General features: G+C 48.2%; 1 protein-coding gene across 1 annotated transcript; it reads left to right on the top strand.

Annotated features, from left to right (window-relative positions):
* Positions 1-4,451: 4,451 nt before the first annotated feature.
* PEBP1 (phosphatidylethanolamine binding protein 1) lies at positions 4,452-9,893 on the top strand. The gene is made up of 4 exons (XM_077766021.1): positions 4,452-4,695; positions 6,071-6,180; positions 6,884-6,984; positions 8,910-9,893. Exons 1-4 carry the CDS (start codon positions 4,561-4,563, stop codon positions 9,125-9,127), a joined length of 564 nt encoding a protein of 187 aa, XP_077622147.1. The 5' UTR covers positions 4,452-4,560; the 3' UTR covers positions 9,128-9,893.
* Positions 9,894-10,623: the final 730 nt, after the last annotated feature.

Raw genomic sequence — 10,623 nt, 5'->3', positions numbered from 1 at the left:
GAATGCTAGGTGCCCTTTTCACTTAAAGACTGACCGCAGAGCCCCAAGCCAATATGGAACATGGTATCTCAGACTTCAAATGTAGATTTTCTTTGACCCACTTTCAGGATTTTCTATCCTCAAGAGAAAACAACCAACTCAATCAACCCAGTGAGGGTCCGAAGGTACATGCCAAAGGGAAGTATTGCAGAGATGTTTCTAGAGCATAATAGCAAAAATGCCTTACATGTCCCCAAAGGGGCGGCTTGTGTTTATAAACAGGTGATGATCCATACAATGGAATCCTGTGCAGCTATTAAAAATGCTGCTGTAGGGGTATCTGGGTGGCTCAGTCGGTTAAGTCTCCGACTTCGGCTCAGGTCATGATCTCACGGTTTGTGAGTTCCAGCCCCGCATCGGGCTCTCTGTTGTCAACACACAGCCTGCCTCGGATCCTCTGTCTCCCTCTCTTTCTGTCGCTACCCTGTTGTTCTCTGTCTCTCTCTCAAAAATGAAATAAACATTTGGGGTGCCTGGGTAGCTCAGTTGGCTGAGCATCCGACTCTCGGTTTCGGCTTGGTTTGTGAGTTCAAGTCCCAAATTGGGCTCTGTGCTGACAGGGAGGAGCCTGCTTGGGATTCTCTCTCTCCTTCTCTCTCTGCCCCTCCCTGTTCACTCACTCTGTCTCTCAAAAATAAACTAATAAACTTAAAACATTTTTTTAAATAAAATAAACATTAAAGAAAATGTTGCTGGGCTCCTGAGTGGCTCAGTTGTTAAGCGTCTGACTTTGGCTCAGGTCATGATCTCAGGGCTCAGGAGTTCAAGTCCCACATCGGGTGAGCTTGAGCCCTGCTCAAGCCCTGGGTGAGCCCCACTTCTCTCTCTCTCTCTCTCTGCCCCTTGTGGGATTCTCTTTCTTTCTCTGCCCCTTGCTCACTTGTGCATGCTCTCTCTCTCTCAAAAAAAAACCATAAATAAATAAAAATCAATAAAAAGCCAGACTTAAAGAAATGTTGCTGTATTTTTTTACAGACATGACTGGAGAAAGCCACAGAGAGGCAAATTATACAACAGCAAGTATGTCATATGAAAATCAGATTTTCATATATGCATATTCACATTTATAGCCATAGAGAGAAGTCTGGAAGGAAATACAGCAACACGCTCATTGACTTGGGTGGTAGGATTGCTAAAAGACATTGCTTAATTAGCTGATTATGTTTGCTTATTTTTATTATGAGTTTTATGCAATGAACATCTAATAAAGCAATAGCTTCCTACTTGGAGGTGCCAGGCTGTGTATGAGGCACATCAGGTGAGTTGAATGGAATCATTTCAGGGGTGTCGGTAAACCCAGTTTAGAGAGGGATAAGTCATGTGCTCTGTGAGTTTCCTGTTGCTGCTATACCAAATGACCATAAACTTCGTGGCTTAAGACAACACGGAGGTATTTTCTCACAGTTCTGGATGTTAGAAATCTGAAGTCTCACCGAGCTAAAATCAAAAGTGTCAGCACTGCTACGTCCATTCTGGAGGCTCTAGGGGAGAATCTGTTTCCTTGCCTTCTCTAGCTGCTAGAGGCTACCTGCACTCCTTAGCTCATGGCCCCGTCTTCCATCTTCAAAGCCAGCAATGGATGGTTGAGTCTTTCTCACAGGGCATCACTCTAGTTTTGACAATCCTGCCTTCCCATTCTGATTTAAGGATCTTTGGAATTACCTTGGGCCCACCCAGATAATCCTGGATAATCTCCTGATTTTAAGGGCATCTGATTAGCAACCTTCACTCCACCTGACACCATAATTCCCCCTTGCCATGCAATATTCACAGATTCTGAGGTCAGGATGTGGACATCTTTGAGACGCCATTCTTCTGCCTGCCACACATGCCCAGGGTTTCAAAGGTGAGGTATTTGGAATAGGAACTCATTCTGTGTCCCATACCCATGCCCTTAGATTATGCTATGTGGCTGGTTATTTGTGTATTGGAGAAAATTTTAAACTTTTTTTTTAGGTTAAAAAAATAAAAGGATGGGGCACCTGGGTGGCTCGGTCGGTTAAGTGTCCAACTTCGGCTTGGGTCATGATCTTGTGGTTTGTGAGTTCGAGCCCCGCATCGGGCTCTGTGCTGACAGCTCAGAGCCTGGAGCCTGCTTCGGGTTCTATGTCTCTCTCTCTCTCTTTCTTTCAAAAATAACTAAAGATTTTAAAAAATAAAAATAAATAAAAGGATATTCCTTTTCTCATCTCTTCAGCCTTATTCGGCCTAATTGCTATGCCATCCACCTGTCCCTACCTAACACTCCTATCCCTACACTCCATTCCAGCAAAGTCCATCTGTCCCCTGTTCCAAGCCCTAACACTCCAAGCTCGCTTCCACTTTGGGTTGTCCTCATACTGTCTTTTAAATTTGGGAGTGTCACTCTTGGTCATCGGAGAAACTGTGCAAACAATTTATTAGGGGAAATGGCTGTGCAAGTAAGTGGGAGGGAGCGAAGAGGTTGGGAGAGCCATCTGACCGTCTGTGCAGGAAGCGTCTACCTGAGGTGCAGTTTCAGGGAAAGCAGGCAATCCATTCTGACTACAGAGGAGTCCCAGTCTCCCGGCTCTGCCAGAGTATCTCTGCAGAGCTCAGTCATTGCCAGTGGGCGAAGTGTGCCAAAGCATGGCCTGGGCTTGAAAGCAGAGCATAGAAGCTGGGATCCAAATTCTCTCCTAGCAGTCAGATCTAAGAGGCACATTCTCATGGCTGCCAAGTGGGCTCTTCATGGTGACACCTTTCCTGGAGGATGCTTTCTGGAGGCTAGATCATGACTGCCTCACCTCTACTACCCCCGCTCCCCTCACCCTGCACTCCCAGCTAGGGTGTGCATAAGGGCTTTGTGTCTGGCCTTTGTAGCCAGGTAGGCTTACACCTTTCCAAGCCTCAGTTTATTTATCTATGGAATGGGGTAACAGCAGTGCCTCCCACGTTGTGTTGGTGTCATGATGAATGAGACTCTGAGTTTCAAGGCTTCCCTTCAGTCATGGCCTGGCACATGGTAGTGCTAACGGTCAGTAAATGACAGTCCTCCTTGGAGTGCTCTTTGGCCTAGTACATCCCTAATAAAATTTTCCTGAAACTACCTACCAAGTGTTTTTTCTTTTTCTTAATGTTTATTCATTTTTGAGAGAGACACAGAGCTTGAGCAGGGGAGGAGCAGAGAGAGAGGAGGACACAGAATCCAAAAGAGGCTCTGGGCTCTGAGCTGTCAGCACAGAGCCGGATGTGGGGCTCGAACTCAGGAGCAGCGAGATTATGACCTGAGCTGAAGTTGGATGCTTAACTAAGCCACCCAGCCACCCCTCAAGTGTTTTAATGTGTGTGTATAAATATGTTCATTTCGATATTTGTAAAAGGAAAGAACAACAAAAAGCATAAATGTCTAACATCAAGAGGATTGTTGAATAAATGGTGGTTCATCTAGAACAGAATAAGCCATTAAATAGTGATTTATTTTTGATTTGATATTTTGGGTATATTTTTTATATATACTTTGATATATTTTTGATATATTCTATAATGGTGGAGGTTAATGCAACTTTTTTGGTGAATAAACAGAACGAAATTATTGTTAACTGATGTTTATATCCAAGTAGTGGAACAAAAATTATTTTTATTTAATTCTTTAGTTTTTTTTCCCTCCGAATTTTCTACAATGAACTTGTATTCTTATCACTAAGAAAACAACAGTTTTTTATTACCTGGGGCCGAGGGGGAAAGGCGGTAATCAATATTAACAACTGTCCTAAGGTCAAATTGGTTAAGGACTGTTAAATAGTTCTATTTAGTAAAAAGAAAGCATTTGGTGGCGACCGTGAAAGCAGTTTTGGCAGAGGGAGAGCCCCTTGCCAGCAAAACAGGAATCATTATGGCTTAAAAAATTAAAAAAATAAAAATAAATCACTTCCCAGGAAACTTGTATGCACCGAGTGGGGGCAGGGAAGTCAAATACACGTGCAAATATATTTGTCCCTTTAGAAAAATGCTCATTAGTTCGATCTCAGGCCTTCTCACTTGGCAGTTAGCAAAACATGAGCATGCGCGGAAAGTATAGAGCGTGAGGGCAATCAAGCTTGCTGCAAGAAGTGGGAAAAGAAGCAAGGCCTTACCATTTCTGCATTTAAAAAATAGAGCAAAGAATCATGCGAAATGTTATATATATCTCAAAGCTAGTTTAATTGCATTCCTTGAAAAGACAGTCTTGCAAATCGAGGCAGTTCCTCGGAATTCGGCTGCTGCAGCGAGTTAACAACCACTCTCGGTGCAAAAAGAACAGCAAAACCTACTGTATTGACCTGGGACCGCGGGACGCCCCGCGCTACCGACTTTGACCAATTAGAGAGCAGAGTGGGCCGGGCTTCGCCTGTGATTGGAGGACAGAGGAAGGGCGGGGCTGGGCTCCGGCGCATGCGTTGTCACGGCCGCTGGTCGCGCGCCTCCTCCCGCCCGCTTGCAGAGTGCTGGGAGTCGCTGTTGCAGGCCTGTGCCTTACCTCCCGCGACTCTTCTCCGCTGTCTGCCCCGGCGCGGCTCCGCGATGCCCGTTGACCTCAGCAAGTGGTCTGGGCCTTTGAGCCTGCAGGAAGTGGACGAGCGGCCGCAGCATCCGCTGCAGGTCAAATACACTGGGACCGAGGTCGACGAGCTGGGGAAAGTGCTGACGCCCACCCAGGTACCCGCGGGCGGCGGGGGTGTCTCTGCTCCAGGCCTGGAGGTGTGCGGGGCGGGGACCCAGCGGAGATGGGAAGGATGTTTCGGCCTCTGTGCGCCGGATCCTCCGAGGGAAGGGGGTCGCGGTGCCCACGCCTGCAGAAACCTGCGAGCACCCGGACCACGGCACGTGGCGGGCGGGGCTCCGCCTGCAAGGGAAAGTGATCTACTTTGCAGGGACTTCCTTCTAGGCGTAGGCCGGGCCTAGGCCCAGTAACAGCCTGGGCCGCGGGGGCGGGGAGGGGGCGGTGCCTGGGAAGTGGTGGCCGAGTTCGCCCCCGAGGCCCCAGAGCCTCCGCTCGGGTCTCAAGATTTTAGGCCACGGTTTGGTGGCAAAAGCCCCACCCGATGGCATGTGACGCATTATATAACCAGTGACCAGTATCGCTGCCGGATTCCTCCCGTTTGTCTTAGCGGGCAAGAGCAAGAAGCCACCCGACGGTAAATTCGTTCTGCTGCTGGAAGGCTCGAGGGCAACAGCCAGCCTTGTTCTACTGCTTGGCCTCCAACGCCCCGTCCGGAGACCAGACTAGGCCTGGCTAGTGCAAGTGGCGAAACGGGAGTGCCGGACACTTGCTGGTTATTGGCCATGAAGCTCCGGGGCACTGGTGTGAATAAACTGTTCTGACAGTGTATTGTGTTGGAATTTTACAGAGCTCATTGTTTTAAATAAAGTGCCTCTCTCCCTAACCTCCATTTTCCCAGACTCACTGTCCAGTCGGGTCCCCTGGACTTTGTCGTTTCCTGTACACTTTCAAGTGCCTGGTTAATTCAGGTTGCACTTTAGCAGGCCCCAGCTAAGCTCCTGGTCACCAAATCTAGAGACCCTGTCATTCCAGACCATGTGAGGTTGCAGTTTAGAGGACTCAGTCTTTAAACCTGAGGGTTTAAATCCTGACCCCCTCTCTTTCTGTTAATAACATGCTAGGTTAACAGCCCTGTAGTGTTTTGTTTTTTTCTAGGAGAGAGAGAGAGAGACAGCGTGAGCAGGGGAGGGTCAGAGAGAGAGGGAGTCACAGACTGAAACGGGCTCCAGGCTCTGAGCTGGCAGTCAGCACAGAGCCCGACGCGGGACTCGAACCCACGAACCGTGAGATCATGACCCAAGCGAAAGTTGGACGCTTAACCAACTAAGCCACCCAGGCGCCCCCACAGCCCTGTAGTGTTGATGGGACTAAAATAAATAACGTATATTATTAGGTTCCGAGCTCTCAGCAGAGTCCATAAACTTTAGCCTTTATTAATAATCTATGTGTTGCCTTTCAGGAACCTGGCATCAAAGAGTGCTGGCTTCTGCATTTCCAACTTTTGAACTCCACATTGCTTCCTTCCTACAGGTTAAAAACCGGCCCACGAGTATTGCATGGGATGGCCTTGATTCAAGTAAACTCTACACCTTGGTCATGACTGATCCAGATGCTCCCAGCAGGAAGGACCCCAAATACAGGCAAGTTGGGCAAAGATGGGGAACACCAGGTCATCCAAAGGTGACCTAGTGCTTCCTGGCACGGGGTAAGCCCCTCGCTGGACATGCTGTGCCAAGAGAATAGACCCAGTTTGGGATGTTCACACTGACGCTTGAGCCAGGGTATGCATTTCCTACCCCTTCAGTCCCTAGAGCAGGAGCCTAGAAACTGTAACCCAGAGCCACATCTGCCTGATAACCTGTTTTTGTGTAGCCGCATGAACCAAGAATGGATTTTACATTTTTAAGTGATTGCAATTGAAAGAATAATGCTTTGTGACATGTGAAAGCTACATGAAATTCAGATCTCATTGTTCACGTATGAGGTTTTGTTGGAATACGGCCACGGTAACTTATTTATGTCTTGTCAGTGGCCCCTTTCACACAATAGCCGTAGAATTGAATAGTCACAGAGACAGTATGAACGGCAAAGGCTAAAATGCTTACTGCCTGGCGCTTTCCAGAAAAAGTTGGCAGATAACTGCCTAGAACATCTCAGAGGGAGGTGTCGGGCCCTCTCTGCAGAGCGGTGAGGTTTGTGCTGGCCAAAAAAGCAGGACTGTCTGTCTGTGTCATCGCTGCATCCTGGCCCGAAGCCAGTCCTTCGTGCACATTTGCTGGCTGTGCAGTGAGTCGAGCGTGTACTAATTTCCTGTGGGTTGGCTGTCCTTGTTCCTCGTTATAGGGAATGGCACCATTTTCTGGTGGTCAACATGAAGGGCAACGACATCAGCAGTGGCACAGTCCTCTCTGATTACGTCGGCTCTGGCCCTCCCAAGGGCACAGGTCAGTAAAAGCTGCTTTGGGGGAGTGAGGCGGCTGGGGATAGTGGGTGCGCATTAGGAGTGGCCCAGAGGGCTGCACATTTTCATTTGGTTCTCAGAGATCCCCTAGCCTAGTGGGACTTCTGGGCAGTGAAGTTCAACCCCCAAGGCAGTTGCCTGCCAGAGACCTTGAGACCTGCAGTAACGTCAGGTGGCCAGAGCCTTGGGTTCTGGTCAGTTGGTGCCTCTCTTATCATTGCCTCTCGGCCACTGGGCCTCATATGCAGGGAAGTTGGTGAGAGCATTCCAAGGAAGCAGTGTTGCAAAAAGCTTGGTACAACTTCCGGGGGTGGGCGGTGGGGGCGCTGCACATGGATTGAACACAGTTAATCCATCTGAGTTCTTCATTCAGCCTTCACCGGTTCCCACGAAAGATCTTGGAAATGATCACAGTTTCCAAATTCGTTATAAAGAACTGGCTTCTTCATCTCTTTATAACTTCTGTCGACAGTATAGGGTGGTATCGACTTGAAAAGCCTTGGAAGACTTAAGTATACTGAAGATAAGCACACGTGTTGTATGGTGTTACGTTATAGTTTACGTCTTCTCTCTCAAAGAGAGAGAATATTATACCGAAAGTCCCCCAAGTCAGATAAGCGCTGGCTGGGCTTTTAGTAGGAGATGCACTGTTTACATCTGTTGGGCATTTGCTGGAACAAGGAAGTCGTGGTGGGTGGACACCCTGTCCAGCCCTGTTAGTCTGAAGAGGGACAGGAAGGTCCCCAACAAGAACAGTTGGCATAGACTCGTGCTTTATCTGTAGACCCCGAAGCTTCAGAAGGCTTCAGGGCCCTCTCATGCATTCATAAGAGGAGAGTAAAGGTACATCTTTTTCAGGGATCTATTAAGTTCTCTAGGGCAGTTATACAATTAGGCAGCTTAATTATGGGAAGTACACCCATGAGAGTAAAGCAATTCTCTCGAGTAGGAGCTGTGTTCTCATTAGCAAAAGAAAGTTCAGTGACTTTTTCTTCCCTCCTTTTGCTTTTTAAAAAATATTCTTTTAGGGGCGCCTGGGTGGCTTAGTCGGTTGAGCGTCCGACTTTCGCTTAGGTCATGATCTCGCGGTTCGTGGGTTCGAGCCCCGCGTCGGGCTCTGTGCTGACTGCCAGCTCAGAGCCTGGAGCCTGTTTCAGTCTGTAACTCCCTCTCTCTCTGACCCTCCCCTGCTCACGCTGTCTCTCTCTCTCTCTCCTAGAAATAAATAAAAACATTTAAAAAAAAAAAAAAAATATTCTTTTAGCAAGTACACTTTGCACATTAAAAAATGCCCAGGCCATAGTTGTTTTAGTCCATTAATATTGACCGATAGACAAAGGTGACCTTGTAAGCACCTTTGAACACAAGTTGTTTTTCAGTGTCTTTGCCACTTAGTTGGTTGGAGTGAGTTTCACCAGGCACAAAGGTAGGTTTTGCGGTGACAGCGGTCAGCAAGACAAACACCATAGCTTTATGGAGCTCACTTTCTAGTGACAAGACTATGCTGAAAAGTAAGACTCTTAGAGAAGTGTTACTATGGCAGAGGTGAAGTGGGTGTTCAGATGGGGGTGGTGGAAAACGACTTGTGATCGGGTCCCATTGGAGATGGGCTGGGAGCCCGGAGTGGGATGAAGGAGGGGCAGAGGTGGAAGGAGAAGGGGTGAGGAAGGGCCAGACCCTACGGGTCCTTAGAGGCCGCAGTGCCTGGTGTGGACTTCACAGCAGTTGCAGGGAGGAGCCATGGGTGAGGAGTTCAGCAGGTGAGTGACCTGACATCTCCTTTCTCTGTGGATCCTCAGTGTGCCTCTTGTCAGTGGGACGGTTCGGTCCCTCCACATTGGCACATTCTGTGACGGTCGGTGACATCTCCATCCCTGATGTCTGGCCATGTGTACATGTTCCCTCCAGGCCTTCACCGCTACGTCTGGCTGGTGTACGAGCAGAATGGGCCACTGAAGTGTGACGAGCCCATTCTCAGCAACCGATCTGGAGACCACCGTGGCAAATTCAAAGTGGCATCTTTCCGCAAAAAGTACGAGCTTGGGCCCCCGGTGGCCGGTACGTGTTACCAGGCTGAATGGGACGACTATGTGCCCAAACTCTATGAGCAGCTGTCTGGGAAGTAGGCAAACGCTAGAAGACCGAAACCACCCTGGAGGCCTCAAGCAGTGTTCTCAAGTTCAGTGGTGCATGTAGATTTCTCTGCTTCCCCGTTTCCCATTCTCACAGGTGAGGCCTGAGCAGTCCGATAGTGGTTTAGGGTGACTTTTCCTTCTGTCTGTCTTCTATAATTCTAGAGAGTCACACCCCAGTTTGTGTTCTTACCAAATTTGAATTCTGTTGTGGGGGATATTTTGGTACCAGGATGGGGTTATCACATTGTTAATATAAGAATAGCAACGCAGAATTTAAGGAAGAAAAAATTCAGGTAAAAAGACTAGGTCTTGTAGTAATTGAGCAGAGCATGAAAGACGCTTGAAGGGAGGTTTAAAAAAAAAATTTGTTGCCTCTGCATTTGTGAGCTGAGTCTGGAGTTGTGCATGATGGCACTTCTGGGTCATGTTTCCACGGCCACGTCTCTCACCAAGACAGCCAGAGGCTGGCGTGTCCCCTAGCCCCTCAACATCTCGGACTCTTTACTAGGAGGAAGTGACCCCCTCTGGCTCCTTGAAAGAGCAATATTAGAATAAGCAATAGGGAGAGTCGCTTTGCAGTTTAGGCACTGCCATCTAGTTGAGCTGCAGGGCAGAGTGACTTTGTCAGAAATCCCTATGTCTACCTGTTGAACTTGTCACTCTTTGTGTGCGAAAAGCTGATCTGAGGTTGCTGAATATTGTGATAATTCTGCTGTTTGCTTATAGTTGAATAAAAATAAAACATTGTGTGGATGAACCAGGTCTCCAGGTATTTTGTCCTTTTGGGCATGGGGTTTCATAAATGTGGGAAGTCAAGAGACAGCCTCTTTCCCTGAACAGCTTCGATGACTGGGACTTGATTTAGGGACCCTACAGAGGACCCACGCTTAGACATGTGCCATCAAAGTACAGCGGAAATAACCATTCCAGGGGCATGGGCACCTGGGTGGCTCAGTTGGTTAAGCATCCAGCTTCAGCTCAGGTCTTGATCTTGATGTCACAGTTGATGGGTTTAAGCCCCACATCGGGCTCTGTGCTGACAGCTAGGAGCCTGGAGCCTGCTTTCGGATTCTGTGTCTCCCTCTCTGCCCCCCACTCCCCTTCCGCCCCCTTGCTCATGCTCTGTCTCTCTCTCTCTCTCTCAAAAATAAACAATAAAAAAAAAGTAAGCAGTGGGACACCTTCCCAGCTTGGTGTGTTGGGCGCAGAGAACAACGACCAAAAAATAGGCTACACCTCTCACTATTCTGACTTGCCATCCGTACAGAATCTGGACCCAAAAAGCGGCAGGGTGGGTTGGGGGTAGATTACAGTTGCCCCTTGAACAACTTTGGGGTTTGCGGCACCAACCCCCCTACCCGCCCTGTGCAGTTAAAAGTCTGTGTATAACTTTTCAGTCCCCAAAACCTCAACTACTAATAGTCTGCTGTTGACTGGATGCCTTACCAATAACATTAATTGCTTAACACATCTCGTGTGTTTTGTGC

Source organism: Crocuta crocuta, unplaced genomic scaffold, assembly GCF_008692635.1.
Source record: "Crocuta crocuta isolate KB4526 unplaced genomic scaffold, BGI_CrCroc_1.0 scaffold339, whole genome shotgun sequence".
Classification (NCBI taxonomy): Eukaryota; Metazoa; Chordata; class Mammalia; order Carnivora; family Hyaenidae; genus Crocuta; species Crocuta crocuta.
This window is presented reverse-complemented; position numbering and strand designations above follow the sequence as displayed.